This window comes from Tarenaya hassleriana, unplaced genomic scaffold (genome assembly GCF_000463585.1).
Source record: "Tarenaya hassleriana unplaced genomic scaffold, ASM46358v1 Cleome2, whole genome shotgun sequence".
NCBI lineage: Eukaryota > Viridiplantae > Streptophyta > Magnoliopsida > Brassicales > Cleomaceae > Tarenaya > Tarenaya hassleriana.
The window spans coordinates 8,121,186-8,144,677 of NW_010965372.1; the positions used below are offsets into that span (position 1 = coordinate 8,121,186).

The 23,492-nt window shown below is 33.1% G+C and overlaps 3 protein-coding genes and 1 long non-coding RNA gene across 5 annotated transcripts; 1 reads left to right on the plus strand and 3 right to left on the minus strand.

Moving 5' to 3' along the window:
• Positions 1-190: 190 nt before the first annotated feature.
• LOC104813001 lies at positions 191-1,697 on the plus strand. The gene is made up of 2 exons (XR_771653.1): positions 191-324; positions 917-1,697. It is a non-coding gene; the product is annotated as an uncharacterized LOC104813001 (long non-coding RNA).
• Positions 1,654-4,209, minus strand: LOC104813000 (methylsterol monooxygenase 1-1). Its single transcript, XM_010540464.1, has 5 exons — positions 3,752-4,209; positions 3,191-3,513; positions 2,456-2,603; positions 2,321-2,353; positions 1,654-2,076 (listed from the first exon to the last, which is right to left on the minus strand). The coding sequence occupies exons 1-5, from the start codon at positions 4,085-4,087 to the stop codon at positions 2,020-2,022; spliced, it is 897 nt and encodes a 298-aa protein (XP_010538766.1). The 5' UTR covers positions 4,088-4,209; the 3' UTR covers positions 1,654-2,019.
• A 1,982-nt stretch (positions 4,210-6,191) lies between these two features.
• LOC104813002 (AT-hook motif nuclear-localized protein 1-like) lies at positions 6,192-11,171 on the minus strand. Of its 2 annotated transcripts, none has more exons than XM_010540465.1 (6): positions 10,172-11,171; positions 7,715-7,922; positions 7,260-7,330; positions 7,029-7,160; positions 6,783-6,944; positions 6,192-6,636 (listed from the first exon to the last, which is right to left on the minus strand). In XM_010540465.1, the coding sequence occupies exons 1-6, from the start codon at positions 10,385-10,387 to the stop codon at positions 6,424-6,426; spliced, it is 1,002 nt and encodes a 333-aa protein (XP_010538767.1). In that variant the 5' UTR covers positions 10,388-11,171; the 3' UTR covers positions 6,192-6,423. The 2 variants fall into 2 exon arrangements, with proteins under 2 accessions (XP_010538767.1, XP_019057886.1); XM_019202341.1 differs by having other exon boundaries at positions 7,260-7,306; positions 7,715-7,917; positions 10,167-11,171.
• A 3,625-nt stretch (positions 11,172-14,796) lies between these two features.
• LOC104813003 (ACT domain-containing protein ACR7-like) lies at positions 14,797-17,717 on the minus strand. The gene is made up of 7 exons (XM_010540468.1): positions 17,380-17,717; positions 16,820-16,865; positions 16,570-16,684; positions 16,385-16,452; positions 15,728-16,294; positions 15,531-15,635; positions 14,797-15,437 (listed from the first exon to the last, which is right to left on the minus strand). The coding sequence occupies exons 1-7, from the start codon at positions 17,439-17,441 to the stop codon at positions 15,063-15,065; spliced, it is 1,338 nt and encodes a 445-aa protein (XP_010538770.1). The 5' UTR covers positions 17,442-17,717; the 3' UTR covers positions 14,797-15,062.
• Positions 17,718-23,492: the final 5,775 nt, after the last annotated feature.

Below are 23,492 nucleotides of genomic sequence, written 5' to 3' on the forward strand. Positions count from 1 at the left end.
GAATAATATCATATTGTAATCGTATTAGTTAAAAGTATGATGTAAAAATCTTTGTTGGCCTTAAAAACGGTCTACGGCCGTTGTTTTCTTTTAATGTTATATGTTATTTTTATTTTGGGGTAAAATTGGAAATAAAAATTTATATAATTCTTAAAATTACAATACAGTTGCCGATACTTTATCCCAAAGCCTTTGATATCTACGAATCTGAACCATCATCGTCGTTGTCGTCTTCCAAACAGTTGCCGGGGAAAGAATCGCGCCGATCCTTCAATTCCCAGTGGATCTTCTCGGTGATTATATTTCTTCAATGGTGATCATTACGTATGGCTTTGTTCTCTGAAATTCGGGAAATTTTTCTGATGGGTCAGATATCTTAGGGTTCTTGTGGGTGCATTCTCTTCCGAGGATCCGTCAAAACCCATTGCCTGGATCCTCCAAATCTGTTGGCCCTTTTTGTCTGATCTTAGTTATTACGGTCAATGATGTGTTCGTCGTTCGTTCTAGTTTCAAGTTTCTGACGCGTTTAAGGGATCGAGAACACATCAAGTTGCAGTTTTCTGAATCTCATTTTCAATTTTTCGTAGGCTAATTTCATTTCTGAATTTGCAGAAAATTTTCTTCAGAGGGTTTTTACTTGTGATCTTTTGTGTTGTTTTTATAGTTCCCAATGCTTGTTGCAACCCTAAACTTCTGCTTCTGCGCAAAGCTGTGTTTTTTCCTTTCTATTATTAGAAATCATAGAATCTAGATTGTGTCTTGAACTTTATTGAAGCCCTTCTAAACCTTAAAAGTGTGATTAAAATCGTAGCTTTTCAGTATTTTAATTGTCTGATATTCTTCGTCTGATGAGGTGAAATGGTATATTATAAGATAAGATTTTTGATGTTCTGCTGGTATTGATTTCGTGTTGCAGGTTTGGTGGTGAAGGGAATCTCTCTGTAGAATGGGTGATTTCTCAATTCAGATCAGTTCTAAATTGATCAGACAGCTATCCGAGGCGCACATAAACCGAATACGAAACAAAAGAAAACCATACGCAAAAGCTTCAACCGAAACCCAGTTCAGACAGCAAGAAAACACTCCATGATACCGAGAAACCAAAGCCAGAGGCAGAACTGCCAGTTCGTCCACCATTCCTCCTCCCGGTACCGAAACAACCATCACAGTCGAATCCGTTCTAAAAGAGGGCGAGGAGGTTGTAGAGAAGTTGGAGAAACAAGAAAAGAACATGGCTCATGAAGAGTAAGAGAGAGAGAGAGACAATGATCTAATAGACAAGGAGTTCAAGATTCTGTTCTGTCCCCTGAGCCAATGCCTTGTTCTTCAGAGAATGATGCATTCTTCAAAATTTTACAAGGAGAATGTCGACGATCCTCTGAAATGTGGCGGATTGGCTAGGAGTTTTGCAGATTGTGCACATCGAGCCAGGGAGCAACCGAGTTCTGTGCCAAAAAAAAAATACATGGAAAAAAAATCTCGAGGGGGAGAAGAAAGAAGGGTGTTTTTGCTGCAAGATCTGATTGATGGTAAGAACATGTTATTTCCTTTTACTCTGACATGAAAAACAGAACAAGCTGATGAATCTGTGTGATCATACTCATTCTCAAGCCATGTATCAGATTTGGCTTAATTATATAGGGAGAGACCAAAAAGGACAAGAAGATCATAAACCTGTCGGCATACAATGTTGTCAAGTTTTGTCTTTGGTCCTAAAACCCAAATTTAGTCAGACTCATAAACGACATCAAACCAAAGATATCACAAGACAGGACAGAGATTTGATTCTACTCTTCTGTTTCTTCTATTGTTTCTTCTTCCTCACAATACAAAGCAAAGGCTGATGCTAGAGAACCGGAAAAGGCCCTTCTCATGTACATTTGGTAGTTAGCAGCAAATGCAAAGCCCGAAACCTCCCGTTAAGTCGAGGTAGATGTTTTACATTCTATGGAAGGGACTCACATTTGCCCTGAGCGTTTTTTTTTCCAGTGAGTTGTTGCCGGAAAAGTTCAGGGCGTCCTACTCGCATTTGAGGCCTCCGTTCTGTTTTCTGCTCTTCTCGGACTCCCCCTTCATCTGCAATGGGAAAGACATAGGTGGATGAATACAATGGTGAATCTTCCACAGATTAACACACAGAATCTATGCAAGCACAAGACGATTCTGATGTGTAACCAGGTAAACCTCTAGAAATACATGATACTTGCTTATATATTCAAGCTCGGTATGAAGTTTTGAATTTGATCACTGATGGCTGGAGTTGATGAAAGCATTCGGAAATCAACGAGCTAAAACTGTGGGACTTAGATCAAGAATTTACCTCCTGCAGAAGCTTCTTTTGGAACCGGTAGCCCTAATGAAGGGAGGAAAAAAAAGTTATATTCATAGGACCAATCTTTCAGCCAAATCATTGATGCAAATGAACGTCATTTAAAGCTAATTGCTCTGCCCTAACCTTGTCGGTTCCATAGATGTAATCACAGTAAGTGAAAACCGAAGCAAAATTGCTCTGGCTTTGGCCTCCAACGTAATGATGGTAGTCATGATACTCAGCACCTCCGTAGAAAGGTATGTATTTCGTTGGACTCCAGGGGAACTCATATCTGCGGCATCACAAGTGAACTTACATGTTAAACAATTATAAAAAAAAAAAGGATATCCACAACCACAATGCCATGGAAAAGGATCAGCATTTCAAACACATGGTCGGAAGCAGCATTTGCCATAGAAGAAAGCCCAGAGGAAGAAAGTTGGATGAAGAGCCTAGGGACCAAAGATCACATTGCCTACTTGCTATTAGGTCATTTGGGTAACTCTTGAAGTTGGTGTAAGAGGAAAAGTTGGTCGCTTGAAGAATGTTTTCGGCTCAGTCAATGGGATTGCTCGCGAAAAGGCACCAATACAATACCCAATAGCTAAAGAGCCTGAAAAGCCTCAAAAAGCTAATACCTACCTTAGCCCCCAGCGAAAAAAGGTGAACCACTAGTGAAGATCCCACACAGCTTGAGCACTTTTATATACATATAAATGCTAACAAGGGAAAGATGAAAGGGTATGGCAAAGCAATTCAAAAGTTGATATGATATTTGATATAGACGCAAATAAAACAAAGGGGGAAAAAAGCTAGAAACTTGGAAAAAGGCAAAGCAAACAAAAAGGGATTCTAGTATTTCCAAGACTTGGCCCTTACCCGCTATGCGTTTCAATCGCCTCCACTTGCCGTAAAGCTATCCATAACCAGAAGGTTATCATGTGACCAGGAGCAATGGCTGGTCCGAGAAACGACGGAATCCCAAGAAGCAAGACTTCGGCCCAATGGGCGTAAGTCGCCGCATATCCGAAGGGAGATACGTACTCGTGATGTACACGATGAACCTTCTCGTAACCCCATTTACAATGGAAGAATCTGTGGATCCAATAATTAGTGTAGTCCTCTATCAAGAAATACACCACCAACTGCGCCAAAATCTCCCATCCCGATGGCAATGGCAAGCCAGTTCGAATCCCAATCATCTGTTCATAGAAAATTATATGGGTGAATATCATATTTCAGTGAAGGATCTTCATCTACCAGGTGAAATTCCCCTCCAAGATATCAAAATGCAGTACGAATTTAGGTCAAATTCAAAATGGTCGTCAAATGTCGTAGCTCAATCATCAGATTCGAACAACCAAACACCCAGAAAAAGCAGTATCGGAGAAAAAATCAGAACATCCCGATAAACGCAAACATCTAAGAACTCGAAATTACCTCGATGGAAGGATAAGAAACGAGCTGCAATGGTCCAACGACGAGAAGAAACATCTTCATGACGTCTCTATAGCACCGAAACATATCGGAGACAGAGTACTGCACCTTGGGCTGAATCTTATACCGATCGAACCATCCGGAGGCGGATCGCGCGACCTCGACGAGGACGAGGGGGAGAGGAACGAAAGAGAAGATGAGGAAGAGGAATAAAATGGTGTGGCAGTGGAGGTAGTAGTCGGACTTGGTAGCGGAGTAATCGAACCAGGCAGTCTCCAACCACGTCAGGTTCCGGCCGAGCGCGACGGCCGCCTCCTCCACCGTGGCATACGGAATCATTGGTCTCTCCCCGGCGTTCTCCTCCTTCCGCCGGAGACGGCGACGGCGACAAGAGAGAGAGAAGGAAAGGGAGAGAAGTGACTACTACTGTTTGTTGTGGGCGATTCCTTGGATGGACGTGGCTCGAGTTATTCCTCCATACTGTGTTAATATATATATATATATATAATATTTCGGATTTTGAATTATACTTCAATTTAAATCTCTTAGATTTTGGAGTTTTAATTATTACTAATATTTAGGATTTGAATTGTATTAATTATTATAATTGTATTCTAGACACTAGTAGTTTTCTATCTATTTTTTTTATTTATAAATGTGATTCGGAACCATTTATATCTAAACCTTTTCGAACAATATATAATAAATACCGGTTAAAATATGTATTCGGTTGACGATCAATATATTTTGTACAAGACTAAATATCAAAATTTATGCGAAAATATTCCGATTATATCGTATATCAAGTAAACCTTTTTTATATATAATTTTCCTCGGATAAGACCTAGGGGTTGTATTTAGAATATATAATGATTATTATCATAAAACGCTAATGATAATATATATTTAAAGTTTAGTGTGATTACCCTTTTTAATGATTAATTTGTCTTCACGCTCATCAATTCACAAAGCAAATTATCAGCCGGTCCAAAAGCTTGATTAACCTAATAAGTCGTTTTAATGTGTACGATAAAGAAAAGCCATATGTAATGCGCCTTGAAAACTATAATTTTATAATTATGACTTTGACTTAAATGATAAGAAATTTGCGAATTCTATTTTCTAATATTGACAAACAAAACCATATATGCTGGGAACTTAGTATTCCAACATAATTTATGTTTAATAATTTTGTGATTAATTAATTAATTAATTAGTGACATGTTGGGAAGGGTTTTTCAAAGTTCTATTTATAGAAATTCAACGGTGTTTATACATTCAAAAAATATACACAGTCTTATATATACATATATAAAATATTCGCGTTTATACATTTAATATATATATATATATGCACATACATACATCCACGTTATACACACATGCACTTACATGTACATATATATATATATCTACATATACATATATATACACACAAAAATATATACACTTGTACATATATATATACTCATATACATTTTTATACATATATTTTTGAATCATGCAGGATTAGTTTCCATCAGCAAAACAACCAAATTTTAGAGGATTGGTTATCCGAAATGATAGAATCCATTTTTGTATGTAGGGCAGTAGGGGCGTAATCGCCGTTTTGTTATACGAAATATTGTATTATCCGTATGTCAATTGTCAAAGGATCGCAACTAAAAAAAATACACTACGATTTTGTAATATTATAGATAGTGAAATTTTTATTAATCAAATAATTGATTTTTAACCGGGAAATAAGTTTAAATAACTCAGATATGTTGGCAAATCAATTCATGGGGAATACTATATATATATAATATTAATATAAGTAGAGATATTTATGTTTTTTTATAATTTATATCATCCGACATTATCCGATCTGTTATTTATAATAAAAAGGAAGGAGCACGCCACATGAGAGAGCATCAATTGTGATGGTCCCTGTTCCATAATACAGTGTGAATTTACCTCCCTCTCTCTCTCTCTCTCTCTCTCTCTAATATATATATACATATAAAAAAACCCTATAAAATTAGTTACTCCTCTAAAAAGTTAGTTCATCTGAGATGTTTTGTATTTTGGAATCTTTTATTTTAAAATGTTACTAAAGATAATATTATCATTTTAATCAAAAAAATACATTTCTTACATAGCTAAATTATAAATATGTATAAAGTTTATATTTTAAAATGTTGCTCTATGTTTTTTTTCTCTAAATTATTAAATGTTTACTTCCACTATATTAAATCAGTTATCTTTGGAAGAGAGAGAGAGAGAGAGAGATAAGACGGGCCATATTCAAGCCCGGCCCATTTTCAAGAAAACCCGTAATCGAACCAAGAGAGGGTCCAGAAAACTCTCTTATATGTCATTACAAAATAATCTTGTTATATTCTGATTAATAATTAATTTGCATATCATTAATGTGGCACATTGAACGGTTCGGTTCGTCCGGTTAAGGAAATAGAATCTTAAAATCTTTTCCCCAGATTTGGTATGAGCTGGTAAACCGGAAATTCGAGGAAAATGGAATTGAACAAGAAGATCTAAAAAAAAGAAATCACTAAGACCAAAAAAAAGAGATCAGCTCGTTGAAAACCCTAATACTGGAAATCTGGAAAGCAAACTCTGGCGCTGAAAATACAGAAAAGATGTACAACTTGTGTGGAAATGGCCGTCCAAAATGTTCAACTCAAAGAGACGTTGATGTCGGAAGGTCTGTTTATGGGGTTAGAAGACAAGGACAGCGGCCAAGTGTCGGTTTGAAGAGTCGATGCCGGGAAGGTTACCCGGGATTCTGATGCGCTGGAGATCGGGATAGCAGCTGTCGGGGTCGGCATGTAATCATGCTTCTGCTTCTTCGGTTTCTGATCTTCCGCTACGAAACTCCCTACGACGACCTGGAATGGAAGACGATATATATAAATATCTCGGAGATATACAACCCGGATAACGGATCGGGATTTCACAATATTTCTCATGATACGCTGTGACCGAGGTCGTGAATATCCAACTGAATCCGAGAGCAGTTACTTCGGTTACAAACCTGAACTGAGCTAGCGGCGACGAGTAAACCCGCGAGACCACCGCCTATCACGCGTCCATCGGGACTTACCAACGAAACGCTCATCCCCCCGGTTCTGCTCCGAGTCCCGCCGACATCGTTAGGCATGAACGATCCGGACAACGACAGTATCTCAAACCGACCCTGAAACACAACATCCATCAGATTTTGTCCGAGAAAATCAAGTGATTGAATTAAAAAACACAAGTTTATACGAGATTGAATCACCTCGTACGTCAATGTACCGCCCGAGGAGTCGGGCTGACGGAGCGTGACGCTCGAAACGACGCCGTTTGCTGAGAGAACGCAAATAGCACGAGGCCCTTGTTGCGAAAACGAGATTATCTTCATCGTTACATCCTAAACAAACCCGATAACGGGTTCGAACATTTCATCAAACTCTGATACGATTCGAATAGAAACCCGATATGAGTTCGATTTATAACCATTCTTACTTACCTCACCGGCGTTCACAGTGATGACATGAGGCGTGAAATTGGCTCCTCCTACAGAGCAATTTACCCATTCACCTTCAGAACAGAGCACATTAAACCTCGTGGATAACACCGGTTAAGAGCAAACCGATTCCAAACCGAAATTAGGGTGGGTTTACGAATTCACATCTATTGCTTATGCTTCTTGTACTGATTTTTTTCAATACATATATACAGTTACGTACGGTTCATGTACACGAATTGCACACACATCCGTATACGTAGACGATACGTTTACGCATAAAAGAGATACATATGAGAGGCCCCACGTATACATACATACATGCATATAACATAAATCCCAGGAACATCCAAAATTTTCATAATCACCAAAATCGGATCAATCTTACGAAACAGAATTCAGACAAGATCTTCTTTCTTCTTCCTTCTCCGTAAGAGATTTTAGGGAAAGGGATTTACCTAAATTCTCGAGCTGATACTTTTTCCGGCTGAAGGAACCGGCTGGTTTCACTCTGCCGCGTTTCTCCGACGCCGAGAAATCGATGACGTGAGACGCCGGCGGCGGAGCTAGCGACGATATCGGCTTCGGAGAGAGCGCCGCCGCCGCCCCGTCGGGTCCGTACTTCCTGGGCCGTCCGCGTTTCTTCTTCATCGGTCCGCCGGAGAGCTTCTACGTTCCTAAAGAGATTTTTTTTTTTTGTTCGTTTCCGCATTCACAATGTTGTGTTCATGGGAAGAGGAAGAACGAGAGCTAGATGAAAGAGATGATGGAATAACCATGGAGAAAGAACGAACAACCATGGGAAAAGTCCATCTAACTTTCACATTCATCAGGGCTTTGCATTACATCAAGTTTGATGATGACAAAATGACCCTAGAACAAAAGACTTACGAAAGGGAAGTAGTGTGGACGGAATTGAAGAAACTTCATCCGTTCACCGATCCTTTAACCTCTCCTTATTATTCATTCAATTATCTTGCAAATTTGAATAACTCTTACAATGAGTTTATTTTGCAGATTTTATGTATGGACCCATTTCCTTCTTTTGAACAGATCCTAACGATGCTTCAACAAGAACAAGAGACTAGACGCTTGGCCGAAGAATCCAAAGAAATTGTTCACATGAAGCCTATTCACATGCCAAACGAGGGGGAATGTTTGGATTCGTTTGACATGGTGAATGGAGAAACAAAAGAAAAAGTTTCGGCATCCAAGGACAAAGAACAAAATTGGTCCATTTCTCCAACTCTTTGTCCTAATGATTTTAATGCTAACTTTGTTTGTGTAAATGATGGAGAACAAGAAAATCAAACAAAAGAGGACAGATTCAAAGAGGAACAATTCTCGGCCAAGTGCGAAGAGTTAGAAACGGATAAATTAGTGATTGAAGAAAAAGGGAGAGAAGAGACGATAGATGGACTTCAAACGGAGGCAAAGAACTCCGAAAAGGAGGCATCAAACACGTCCGAGCTACTTCCCTATCCATCACCAAGATCATATCCGAAAATCTCATTCACACTCATGAAATACCGAGTTTGCAATTCCTTCTCTTGTCCTTTTCAATTTGAATTTTCTGTGTCTATTGATATTTATAATGTTTTGAATGTTTTTGAACATAATAAGGTTGAGATATTCATGAAAGAATTTTGGGAGATAAGCTCATCCAATATGAAGATCATTGGCATAAGAATGCCTACAAATAGCTCGACCATGCCTATGAGTTATGAAAACTCTAGGCTTGGTATTTTTTATCCCTATACTTTCTTATTTGATTCATATTCATATAATGATATATTATATATCGATTATAAGTGCTTAGACTCTAAAAATATGGATAAATATATGATTGATGTAAATGAATGTTTAGATGATACATTTGAAGGCTATGATGATCACTTAGTGTATCTTCTGAAACTAGGATCTAAACTTGCTTTTTGCTACACTAGATCATTATTTTTATTGTTGTTTGATTTTCAAATTAATTTTGATAAGGGTAATAACACATTCGATCACAAAGAATGGTGTATTACCTCAACTAAAGAATCTAACCGTTTATTTGAAGTGTGGCAGGATCAAAATGATTATGGTCATTCAAATAAAGGAAAAACTATTGTTTTTCTCTTATTAACCGATATCTCGATCACCCATGAGATGTTAAGAGAGAAGACAACAATTTTTTTACACAAAGAAGTGTACAAAGATGCTTCAAATGAGGGGGAACCAAAAGATAGTTGCCTTGGAATCAAAGGTAAGCTTATGCATTTATTCATATATGAGACTAATGTTGATCTCATTGGGTTTCAGGTTTATGTCAAAATAAAACCATGGTGGAAAACATGTCAATGGAGACTCGTGACAAACAAAGAACCACCAAATCAAAGGAACCAATTAAAGCACAAGGAGTGTTCAAAGATATGTATCATTGCAACCGTGGGACGATCACAAATCAAAGTGTTTCATTCATGAACTTTATCAAGCAATGGATCACTTGGAAAAGCTCGAGGAAGAAACTCTCAAGTCATTCACTCTTCAAGATTGATTTTTCGGTTCTCTCCAAATCAATCTTGAGGGGGAATGTTGGAGATAATGGAGATTTTAGAATATACATCAAGCACAATCAAAGGATTCAACGGCTTCCACTTTCCATTTCTTATTAAAATATCATTATAAATATCATGTTTCCTTTTCTTATGATATAATTTTTCCATATCACACCTATTAGTTGTTGTATATATATTTGTAATATTTCTATTGCTATGAATATACAGAAATCATTTTACCAAAACGTGTCCCGCATACACATCTTGGCATATACTAGCCAACGATGTTCTTTGCTTAAACGTTCATCCTTTTTTTTTATTTTAGTCCTCGTTCTTAATCTTCTCATCCTTTAATCACTAAATTTATCAGGAGAGACCCTCCGTTGCCACCGGGATATTCTGCGGTGGAGCTCCTCCGGGCTGATGCGATGGCGGCGGTGGAGTAGCGGAGACGAGAGGTGGGTTTGAGCTCTCCGACCTCGGAGCTACGCGGAAGTCCGACGGCACGTCCGATCCCACCACCGTGACTCCGCCGTCGTCTCCGGCGGCTGTCCTGACGACTTCTCCGGTAGACTCCATATCCAAAACCATTAATCTTACTTTTTGATTTAAAAAACACAAGTTGATTTTAGGCTGATCAGAGATTAACAAAGATTTAACTCTCCAACAGCAAAGCTAAAATCATTCAACCCAGAAAAAGAAAATTGAAGAACAATAGCAACAAGAGAACTAAACGAGAAGAAGAAAAAGAAACAAAAAAAACTCCAAAATCAAAAGAACATAAAATCAAACAGCGAATATTGCGAGGATTTTCGGAAAATTATATGTCTAGGAAATACATATATATATATATATATATATATATATATTTTGTATTTGGTAAGAAAAATATTTCCTCAGAACTGAGCTTGGAAATTATGAGGGAAAAAAAATTGAGAAGAAAGTGAGAGAAATTAGATTTATTTATGAAGTGTGATTTCGTGGAAACAAAATAGAAATTGGATTTTTGAATTTGGAAATGGTGACATTACAAAAGGTATTTTCTTTCTGTATTTTAATTTTTTTAGCTCATTCCCTTCCAACTTTTTTTCCTAGCCTGTCCATAGCTATTTTAATATTGAAGAACTAAATAATATGAAAAGGAAATGCATTTATTTAATAGGATGTTATAATATCTCTAACCATAATTTCCATTTTTTAAAACTTTGGAATATATAGATATTCGTGTTTTTAGCTGGAATCCGACGGGAGAAAATTAATAAACAAAATAAAAACACTAAAATAATGTAGTAGAAAATTGAATGGAGTATACTATTATATTTTCTTTTTCTCTCTTTAAAAAAAAAGATAAAAAAGCTGGCCTCTAATATTATTTTTCTTTTTTGCCTTTGATTATCATTATTATTTTAAAATTCAAAATTTCTTTTTGTAATTTAATGTTTGGACTAATACGAAGAGCAAACAAAATATAATTTAAATTTCTGTAAGAAAATTTCGAAAAAAATAAAAGGGGGGAAATAACGTGGGTCCACCAAACATATATGCTTAATTAAGACATGCATTTTTTAAATATTTTTCCAGTAGAAACTAATAACACTACCAAAAAAAAGTCTCAATATTCAAATTAATATTTTTTCTACTTGTATTTGTTTTTTCTCAGTCTGCGGATGAAAATAAAAAATTACGAGCTGTTCTTTTGAATAAATATTCATTTATCGTAGAAATTATATGAGATTTAATATGAGTTTCATTCTCGTGAGTGAGAGTAGAAAGAACAAAGAAAATTATTTGAGTACAATTTAGCATTGATCCGGAAATCAGAACTACTAATTTTCCAAACAAAACAAGATAAATAATTAAATAAAAACGTTGTTTGAATAAAAACAAAGTAAAGAAATAAATAAATAAATAGGTTTTTGGATAAGAACGACCCGTTTTATTAAATGTTTTGTTAATTCAATTGGCTTAACTTAATTTAGGGCTATTAGGATAATCTATTTAAATAAATAAATTATAGTGATGTGCTCCATGTGCATTTCTTCTACAATTTTATTTTATTATCTTATTTTTAATTTTTTAGTTTTCATAGTTTGATTACATATTCATAACTATTATGCCCTGGAATATGGATTTTTATATTATTGTTATTTCTCATTTATAATAGTTGTCGGTATTCTGACCTTACTTTTGAAAAGGTAAATCCTAATAAAAAAACATTTCTATTAACAATATGTATTTCTTTATTATTTATTTATTTTTTATTAAATCCCACTTGATTCAAATTTTAAAGTAAAAATATCGTATTAGTCGACTACAAATTTATAAACTAAATGAATATATTATTTTAAAATATATAAACTCTTCCAACCTTTATATTAAACGAATTTTTTAAACCACTATAAAATTAATTATAAATATTTAAACAAATTTGAAAAACAATTATAAAATTGAACCATAATTTTTAAAACTATGTTTAAGAATCAAGAAATAATGTTTTTATAATAGTTTAAAAGTTTAGATTTTAATATACAAATTACGAAAAATCCATAGATTTTTCTAAAAAATTTAAAATTAATATATTTATACGGGATTATTTACAAATTCATGTATTAAATCTTTTTTTAATTTTAAGTTATTCAAGAGTTTTTTTTTTAAGTTACTTGAGATTTTGGAAAAAGAAGATAACTCCACGGCTCATTTTTTTCATCAAATAAATAAACTATACCTTTTTTATTTATAGGTTTTCGGGCTTAAGAACAAAACCAGCTTAAAGTTAATTAATGTTGGTTATTCATCCAGCTTAAAGTTACTAAACCATAGTTATTTTTCTTTATATTAAAGTAAAGTAAAGATTTTGATATTTTTCTTATTACAGAATTACCAAATCTGAAACTATATGAATGACAAACCATTTAAAAATAAAAGAAAGAGGAAATTGTCGTTAAACCGAGACGTCTGATACCATGAACGACAGATTTAGGAGAATGGTTTTCTGTATCTTGTATTATGTGATTTACAAGACATATATACACGTATGAAGAGATGATTGAGGAAACAAATACAACAAAGAATCACGGGATTGATACTAAAAATAATAACAATATTATTTCCTTCCTTTAAATATAAATTTAATTTCAGAATTACAAGAAGTTTAAAACAATAAAAAAAAAGATTTTTTCACAAGCTATTTCCTATTGGTCATTCTGGAATTCGGGCAGAAAATAGTTGTGTTGTGGGGGAGGGGTAATACCGTTATTTCTGAAATAACAAGTCAAATATAAGACTCCTTATTTATTTATTTAAATATTACTTATGACAATTTGATAATATTTGTAAGGGTAATACATATATTTTGTGTGTATTCAAAAGAAAATAATATGAAAAAGCTGGGTATAGTTAAGGCCCAACATAGTACATTAGAGGCCTTGAAGGCCCATAAAACTAAACGGGAACCTTATATTACCGGAAATTGGGTCGGGTTCAAAGGCATAATATCAAAACTACTCTTGTGTCAGATTATATCTTTTTTTAACCTATTTTTTGTGCGTTATCATATAATATTAACGGTGATTATCATATAGTTTTAATGGTGTAATTAACTTGACCAATGTAATTAATAAATCATGATGATCATTCTAATCACACAAAAATGATATAAAAAGGTATGTTCTTAAATCTATATAATCAAATAATAGTTTTTTTTATAGTGGCCCGGTTCAAAGAAAAAAATACATTAATAATATATGGTCCAACAAACAAGAATATTGTTAATTTCTTGATATGTTAAAAATTAATAGTAAATCGTAGCAGATATCGAATTATTTAAGCTCTTATAGAATATGTGAACGTTAACAGTTTATTAGTAGGTCAAGTTTGTGAAATTATTTCTTCTCCAAACTCTTTCAGTTAAGAAAAAAGAATTAAATTACTTTACCAAAAAAAATATTAAAATCTGATTATATATATAATACATGATTTAACCGGCGCATGAACCGGATTGGTCCAACTGAGGTTCACGTGCTTTGCTTTTATTGGTAAACTTAGCTGTTTCCCCATAATAATAATAATAATAATGTGTAGCAGCAATAATAAGTAACAAAATCTTTTATATATAAAATTGCTTACACATTTAATAATCCCCTCATCTCGTCTAAATTTTTAATTTTAAGTGTTGTTTCAAAAACATTTAAAATGATAGATTATTTTAAAAAATAGATAAACTCGCATATAAATACCTAAACTTTTACAAAAATCTCATATAAATATCTAGATTATAAAATTTTCATATAAATACTTAAATTTTTTTAAAATCCTAATAAATATCTAGAATTTTGAAAAATTTCCAAATAAATCCAAAATCCGTTAATGACATTACCTATTTTTATTTCAAAAAATATCTGAAATTTGTATTTATTTGAAAAAAATCAAAAGTTTAGGTATTTATATAAAATTTTAAAAAAATCAGATATTTATATAGAAATTTTATAGTTCAAATATTTATGTGAGATTTTTATAAAAATTTAGGTATTTATATGGTATTTTAAAAATATACATGTACATTTATAAATTATGAAACCTCGTCTGAAGTAATATTAGAGCATACATCATCATGCAAATGTCATGAAAAGACGTGTGCCGGTCAGCTACCCGACCAATTATTCAAATTTCCTATTAAAAAGGTTATGTTATTTTCATAAGAAATAAAATATCATTTTCCTCCACAAGCATGCTCTCGTGAGATATTATCTAAATCAATAAAATCCATTATAAGACTCTCCCACACTCTTATTGGACCGACATGTCGCTTTAGCAAGTTAACCACTCTACCTCTAAACAAAATGTAATAAATATTATTGGGTCACAAAATTATGACTTTTATAAAAAAAAACATTTAAATGAACATTTCAAAATATGTCATTATATAAGAAAAAAAAACTTTTGAAAATTTGATCAATAAATTGAGATATGGAACAAGATAAACGGATTGATGAATTATGAATAAATTTTATATACAAAGCTAATGATATTATTTTTCACAGGTCAATGTTTCTAACCAGCATATGGTATATATACAATACAAAAATAAAATTTCAAAACTATACGTACCAAAGATCTACCTAACATCTTCCTCCTTGTCATTTAACAAAGCAACCCACCTATCGGTCACAACAAGACCGATCACCAAATATTCCTAACCCCCAAACCACCGGAAAATACTAAGTATATGGACCGACATTAACCGGTAACAATTTCTTGTAACCCTAATTTAAAAATATGATTTGATCAAACCCATATGGTAGAGATTTCTCAGAACAAGACTCCCAAGCGACACCAACACTGCCCCTCCCCCGCCGTACCGTTGTGTTTCCGGCCGTTCCTCCTCTGCGGAATTCCGACACATCGCCGGAGAAGGTTCTAACACGTTTAAGTGTTTCGATCCGATCTTTTCTCTAACCGATTCGATTATTCTCGAGTCTGCTGGGCTCCCATTTGCATCCATCACGTAGAAAACGTTCTTGGTCACACCGTCTTTCGTCGATACATCAGCTCTCGCTACATTCAATCCGTTCTCTCGGAATATTCGTGTTACCTCCGCTAACAATCCCTGTCTATCCGCCGTGCAAAGTTCCAACCTCACACCCTACAGAAAAAGAAAACATAAACCGGAATACGGCTAAGATGATACCAAAGAGATTTTAGACCGACCGGTTTTAGATCTTTAACCGGGTAATACCTCAGATACCCTTCTTTCGACTGAAGCTTGTAGGCATTGGATCAAACGTTGTCTCTCTGGTTCTGAATTAACCGGAGTCCCATTGGCATGTCTGATGTAGAATTCCTGCAAACCGAAAAATACCGAATTAAATCAAACCAAATCAAAATCAACAGACCAAATCGGATCGAGTATTAAAAAGCACACAAGAACATTACGAAGAAAGCATTGGATCCATCTGTTCGGACCGAAGCGTGGAAAACAAGGTAAGCCATGTCGGTTAACGTGCAAACCACGTCGAAGAGAAGCTTCGTTCTATCTTTACACTGCAAGTTCACAACAGAATACCCTCGTCTCGGAAGATTCTGAACCGAAACAACAGTAGATTTCTGGGGATCGGGTTTCTTTTCGTAGTCTCGATCAGAAAACATCATTTGGTGCAATCGTCTCTCCATATGAATCCGACCCCCGAGTGATACGCACGTTCTCGTGGCGTTTCGGTAACTGTCGTCTCGTTTAAGCAAATTTCGCAACTGCCCTTCTATCCATTGAACTCGGTCAGAATCTCCATGGATCGGTGTCCCAGAATTGGGGTCTTTGACGTAGATCAAGGACGCGATTCTGCCATTGTGCGTCCAAGCCTTAGCCTCCACCACATCGCAATGCAGCTCGGCCAAAACCGCGAAAACCTCGGAGAGTAAACCGACTCGGTCTAATCCGGTTAACTCTATGGCGGTTAAACCGGTGTACTCTTCGTTTCTAGCGTAGTGAGATGACTCGATGGACTGTGGAGACAAAAAGCATCGGAGGATATAAGTGTCAGAGAATCAAAGATTATCGGTTTAAGTGAACGATTAACGGTTAATTTCTGTTACCTTTTCAATGTAACCGATAAGGTTTTCGTCGGTTAATTTGTTCCCTTTCGAATCAGTAACATGAAAAACTGCACAAACGTTCAATTTCAACCCAGCCACCACAATCACTGAACTTGCAAATTATAATATAAAAACTTTGATTTATAATCGTAATTAAAAATAAGATAATCATCGGTGATCATTACCATCCATGTTCCATTTCCCGTCCGAGGAAATGTAAGCTTTCCGAATCCACAGACCCATGTCCGTGAGAAGCTGTACGGACTCTAGCAATGTGCCCTGACTTCTCGCGCTGTCGATCTGGAGAAATACAAAAATAAAAATAATAAACAATAAACGACTGCATTAAAAGCGTATATGGGTCATTATAATTACCAAAAATAATAATAATTAAAAACCGGAAGAAACGTTATAAGGTTGCGTAAGGGCGAAAACCTTGACGACGGTTGAATTAGGGCAAACTCCATTGTCGATGACGACCCTGTGGTGGATGACGAAAAAGAGACACTGACCCTTAAATCCGGTTGTCATGTAAGAGAAATATATATATATATATATATATATATATATATATATATTGTAGAAGTAATTGAAATTGTCAATATAATGTTTGACTTTTTGATAAATACAGCAATATGCTGTTAGATCATGCCGGCGATGGGTGAGAAAAAGGCTGAATTTTTCAACCAATTTAGAAAACAAAAATTTAAAAAAAATCATACATAAATATTAAATTCGAAATTTTCCCGACAATCAGGAACCCAATTACTCTGCATATTTCAATGAAATCATATTTATTGTAATGAATCTCGACATGCGTGAGCCAAAACATATTACAAAGAGCAAAAAAGGGACAAATTTTCTAGATTTACAAAGAAATAAATCAAGTATATCAATTAGAAATCATCATGGGTTTTGAGCAAAACCTTAGATTTACACGTAAAAAAACAAAGAAAATTTCTATAAAATTTAGAAATTAAGAACTATAAAAGTACCTGGGCATGTTCATCCGTACAACAAGCTTCTCGTACTCATTAGAGCAATCTGACAACTCCATCTTCTTTTTCTTCTTCTTCTTCCTTCAGAAACCACATAACCCTAAAACAGAACCTTTGCCCTTCTCTTATTTCTCCTCCTCTCCTTCCTCAGGATTTCAAGAGATTCACCATGGAAATACGATCAAGCAAGTTTTCTCCGATCTTCTTGAGGTTTCTCTCTCTAGAAAACCAAATCTTCCCACACAGATACACACACTCTCTCTCTCTCTCTCTATGTTGCCTAACCGGAAATAAATTACAACAGGTTCTTGACTTCCAAGTCTGTCTTGAAATATAAACACATATATGTGTATATACCTCTAATTTAATATTTGTATTGCTGATAAACATTAATTATTTCACTTTTATAATGTTTCTGCTTTTTCTCATTAGATCGGTTACAGCTGACCTGTTCGTGATCGTATCTCACCTGGGCTCCACTACTCGGGAAAAAAATCTAACGAAAAAAAAAAAAGATTCAAGATTCATAAATTTCAAAGTAAAACCGGTTAGCTGTTTAATTTCACCGGTTAGGTTATCTCTTCAAAAAATTTAATTCTATGGTATTTTCAACAGAAATATTTTGTTTATTACCTATTTTTAAAAATACACATTTCTGATAAAAATCGAAAATGAAAAACAAAAAACAAACTCCCCGGAAGCAGGTTGCGCTGTCGGTCGGGGATCCTACGTGGCACATGGTTTGATGTGGCAGCGTAAGTTTTGCCGCGTGTCGCAACCTATTGGACTTTCCTCTTCCCGCGGATATAAAAACTGAACATTAACGCCGTTAGTAACGGCCGTTGACGACTCCGATTAGGGCGGGAATGTCGGTTGCCTTCCCGCCATATCCCTCGTCTTTCCAAGATATTTTTTTGTTTGTCGAGGGATTCCCAAGATATTTTTAGCAATAAGATCAGATTTTTTCCTGACCTGATTAAGATTAGATATGCATTATATATATTTATCGTTGTAAGAATATATTTTTATAACGGAAAATTAATTCTATAAATACAAATTCCTTGGTATTTTTTTATAGTTTATAAAAAAGCCGGGAAAATAGATCGTGTGTGTTACAGCAAGACGATACCACAAAAAGGATATTTTTAGCAATAAGATCAGATTTTTTCCTGACCTGATTAAGATTAGATATGCATTATATATATTTATCGTTGTAAGAATATATTTTTATAACGGAAAATTAATTCTATAAATACAAATTCCTTGGTATTTTTTTATAGTTTATAAAAAAGCCGGGAAAATAGATCGTGTGTGTTACAGCAAGACGATACCACAAAAAGCAGAAGTGGGTCCTACGTGTCATGCGAGCGACTTTGGTCGGCGTGACTAATTTTATTTATTCGGTAACATAATCATATGTTATATAATATAATATTCCAACAGTAATGAGATTTCATTTGCATTGTAAGAAACCCCTGTAAAGGTGTCTAAAGTATCACGCGAAGGTTCGGAAAACGTAATAAATAATCACGACCATATTATTTTAATTAACTCATGTACAGTTATTAAAGTTTTACATTAATTGATATGTATTTTCATAAAATTAAATTAAGGTTATTTTAAATTTGTTCTTAATATTTTAATAATAAAACTTTTAGATTCTGTAAATTATCAATAGTAAAATATTCGTCCTCCATAAATAAATAGATTTACATATATGGAAAGTTTCACGGATTCCTTATTCTTTACTTTATAACAAAGGAATGATTTTCTACAGAGAGTCGAATATTGCTTGAAGAAATTTAAAACGTTTTATCATAAATAAATATATTAGCCGGAAATTTTATGATTTCAACATTCTGAAATTTACAGGTTTAAATCCTTAATTATCTAAATAATTTTATATTCATAGTTGTAAAAATTCGAAATGTGTAGTGGTGGTGCACTGGCCTGAGAATACAAAGTGTTTTCTTAATCTACGGTTCAAATTTACCGGATATCACCAATTATTAAAAAAAATCAAATAATTTTTCACATTTTAATATGTTCTAATTATCCTTAGAATTATACAATAAATAATTTAGAATCGTTTATAGACTACTTTTAAGAATAGTAATAGACAAGTTTATAATTTTATGACTAACGTTGTTTCCTCTTACAACTTTCATCTAATTATCTTTCTACTTTGATAACTTTTAAATTGTTTTCTTCTTTTTCTCTTATTTTCATCTTTGTATTTCAAATTTAGCCCTAAATCTAAACACTAAACATTAAATTTAAAATTTGAAATGCTAAATCATAAACTCTTATCGTTGAACCAACCCTAACCAATTCTTAATCATTTAACTATAATCCATAAATCATAGAGTTTATAATATAGAATTAGTGTTTTAACCTTAGAATTTGTAATTTAAATTTTAGATAGTAATTGGTATTTAGAATTTAATATTTAGTGTTTAAAATTAAGTATAAATTAAAATTAGTAGAATGAGAAGGAAAAAAAGAATTAAATTAAATGTTACTTATCAAAAAAGATGATTAGGAAGAGATCCTTTAAAAAAAAAAGTAGAAAAATATACCATCATCTCTTCCTAAATAAGATGATATATCCTCATCAAACCTCCTCCTAATATCCTTCTAATCTTTTTATTGTCCCACTTGGCACTTGACAATTAGACTAATTTCTTTTTATATTTTTTATTTTACTACTATTAATTTATTCATAATTTTAAACACTAAACTATAAAATCCTAATAAAACCTTAAATTCTAAATCCTTTGATTACTAATCATGGTTTAAGATTTATAACTGTTTAAAATTTTAAAATTCAATGTTTATAATTTATATATCAGAGTTTAGGATTTGATGTTTAGTATTCCGGATAAAAAAATACTAATAATAAAATGAAAACTAAAATGAAAACTAAAAAGAGGGTTTAAAAATTAAGCATTCGATTTAATAAAAATATTTAGGAAGATATAGCATTGCAAATATTTAAATTTGTGTAAACAATGTATAAAAAAAATGATTTTGCTAATCTCCTAGTCGTCGCCGGATATTTCCGCCGAGGCTTGATTAATCATGTTTTCTCCGTTAAACTGAAATTTTGATAATGTTTCGTGATAGAAATTATATCCATATCAATATTTAAAAAAAAATGATAAAATCTTTGGCAGATCAATATGGGACCCACCTGGAGAATCCAAGCCGTCGATCACGCAACTTAGGTTTGTTTTGACTAGTCAAAGACAGGAGAAGGGAGATTGAGATTTGGTCAAAGACAAAACATGTGGACAATGCATATGACTTGCACAGTCCATGCATTACAGACAGGTCATTAAACTATCAATATAGTCAAATTTTAAGATTTGATTTGCAAAAAGGATAGATCTAGAAAACATTTTATTCCTGAATCATAAAAAAAATAAATTTTCTTTAATATTTAATTGCTATTTTTTCATATATTATATTTAAAATATTAGCGTAGTGATTTCTACATAATTTTTTTATAATCTAAAAATTTACAAAATATTTGGACCAACTAGTTAAAAAATTCAGATAAATATTTTCTCCGCGCTGGATTTGAATTAGGGGTAAAAATATAATTTATATACAATCCAAACTTAGGTAACTTGTACACAAAGTTATTAATATATTCAATTTTCCTTTTAGAATGTGATGTATAATGTCCTGGTGGCATTCTTAATGGCCATTAGATCTGACCAACCAAAATATTACTTGTAAATTACTTTTGGATATTTGAATAATAGGTATTACGTTCACAAGTTAAAGTAGTTAAACATTACATATTGTATGTATTTCTCACGTCATAATAACTTAAAAAAGAATTAAAACCCATCTTAAACTTTTCATTAATAATAACATGTTTTGTTGCTTTTTAGATTGAAGGCTAGTTAACGTTAGAATTAAAAAAAAACATATTCAAATGTAGTCGTAGGAGAAAATAATAAGTAAAAAAATTAAGTTTGATGGTAGTTTGAAAAAAAAACATGGGACAATAACTTGGCTTGTAAGTTTAGAATTTTGAAGAGCCCAATTTCAATAACCATTTTTTTCATGCTAAGATTTGATTTGGCTCATAGCTCCAAGATACCGACATCTTATTAGTCGATAAATAATAAAATATTGATGCCTATTAAATAAATTTCTAATATCTGTTTTGTTAACCATATCCTGAAATATATATATATATATAGTGTTATATAAATAAGGTGGACGTAAGTACATGGATACGGGTGTTTGCATCCAGCATTTTTTTTATAATAAATAAACTTTTATGTAAAACTTATAAAATTTCGTAGAAATATTGTCAATATTGCGATCAAATGTTGTTTGTACGCTTCTAATAAATTATTTTGTTATATCTGTTAATATATATATATAGTTTGTTTGTCTTTTTATTATATTGGTGATTGTCCAGTTGAAATTCGAACAGGAGAGTGAAAGACTACTTTGTATTCTCACACCACTGAACCATCACGTCTAGACATATATATATCTATATATATATATAGTTTGTTGGTCACATGTAGATATTAGAACTCTATCAACGTGAAGTTTTATAACCATAAGTTTACATTTGCTTGGGCGACACTTTTGCCCACATGTTTCTAATATCCATGGCACGGTTCTATGGCGTATGTTTCCTTCCTTGCCCACCAAAATTCACAAGAAAGATAAGTTTATATATCTATATCTATATATATATATATTCACACATGCATAAACTAATATAGGTTAATAACACCCGCGCATATAGGTAAATTTAATTCTAGTTATTTAAATTAATTTACATAAATTAATAAAAATAAGTATCATATGTGAACCTATAAATAGGACCCATCCACCCTTTGACCCGGATGTCAAACAGTGCAGCCCGAATCCGCGCTGGATCCGAGTGTTTCGGGTTCGAATCGGTCCGAATTTTTGGGATTTTGAAAACTAAACCCAAGTTTGACTGTATAAAACTCGAGTATTGTCCCATTTGATTAAGGTTGTTATTTTTTGTTTTCATTTGAATTATATTTTTTTACATTTAAAAAAATCGGACTTTCGAATGGATCCGAAATCTGACGGTTTAATCGGATCAAATCTGATGCCTTATTTGAACCCGGTTCGAAAATTCATATTTTTTTTCGGATCTATAAATTTAAATTCGAATCCAATCATTTTTTAGAGTCTAGACTATGATTATTCCCCATTTTAAAATAATTAACTGTAAAACTATAATTGACCATTTCAACACGAGCTCAAAAGAGTTTGGGCATTATCAGCAGCACATTAATGTGGCCCGAATTCATTAAGATATGTTATTGTCAACCCAACATAGATAAGACCGTACGAAAAATGTAAGAGAGAAAAAACAAACCAAAATTCATATATCCAAATAAATATAAATACAATCGACCATTTCAACGCGAGCCCAAAAGTGTATGGGCCTTATCGGCCCATTAATGTGATCTAAGCTAAGGGAGAAAAAATAGCAAATTCATATATACAAATAAATCCTTCTAAAATAATTTTTTCCTTATTAAAAACAGCTATTTAAAAATATCAATCATCTATAAATCTACATTTTAAAAGCAATATTTTTAAACATGTAAAATTTTATTAAAATTTATTTACAATATGATATTTTAATACAAATTACAATTTTTTATTTAAGATTTTGGATCATTTGGATTTAAATGAATGTTTTCCAATGTGTATATTTTTTATGAATTTTTTTAAAGATTGGATGTCTTCTCAAAATAAAACGCGACTTTATATATGAATTTTTTAAAAATATAATCGGAACCTTACTTAATTTTTTTAAAAATGATGTATGATGAACCAAAATATAAACATATTAAAAACTATATAGAGCGAGTTTCCATATTTATTATGTGTGTGTGTGTGTATATATATATATATATATTATATTTTTATTTTAATTTGAAGAGAGGGGACCATAAATTGGCTTCGTGAGAAAAGCATAACCATCCACGACCCACGACAAGATTCGAGGCAATTAGGTGCATTCCACATGGGACTTTAACTTAAATTATTTAGGTTTATTTATTTATTTCTCTTTAATTATTCCAATTTAT

Excerpts from the sequence above, each read along its gene's own strand:
- LOC104813000 (XM_010540464.1), bottom strand. The coding sequence starts at position 4,087 with ATGATTCCGTATGCCACGGTGGAGGAGGCGGCCGTCGCGCTCGGCCGG. Across the intron at positions 3,514-3,751 it reads TTTCTTATCCTTCCATCGAG|ATGATTGGGATTCGAACTGG; the intron begins GTAATTTCGAGT and ends TTCTATGAACAG. Across the intron at positions 2,604-3,190 it reads GCGATTGAAACGCATAGCGG|ATATGAGTTCCCCTGGAGTC; the intron begins GTAAGGGCCAAG and ends GTGATGCCGCAG.
- LOC104813002 (XM_010540465.1), bottom strand. The coding sequence starts at position 10,387 with ATGGTTTTGGATATGGAGTCTACCGGAGAAGTCGTCAGGACAGCCGCC. Across the intron at positions 7,331-7,714 it reads GTATCAGCTCGAGAATTTAG|GTGAATGGGTAAATTGCTCT; the intron begins GTAAATCCCTTT and ends TCTGTTCTGAAG. Across the intron at positions 7,161-7,259 it reads TCACTGTGAACGCCGGTGAG|GATGTAACGATGAAGATAAT; the intron begins GTAAGTAAGAAT and ends GGGTTTGTTTAG.
- LOC104813003 (XM_010540468.1), bottom strand. The coding sequence starts at position 17,441 with ATGGAGTTGTCAGATTGCTCTAATGAGTACGAGAAGCTTGTTGTACGG. Across the intron at positions 16,866-17,379 it reads GTACGGATGAACATGCCCAG|GGTCGTCATCGACAATGGAG; the intron begins GTACTTTTATAG and ends CATCCACCACAG. Across the intron at positions 15,438-15,530 it reads TCGAAAGAAGGGTATCTGAG|GGTGTGAGGTTGGAACTTTG; the intron begins GTATTACCCGGT and ends CTTTTTCTGTAG.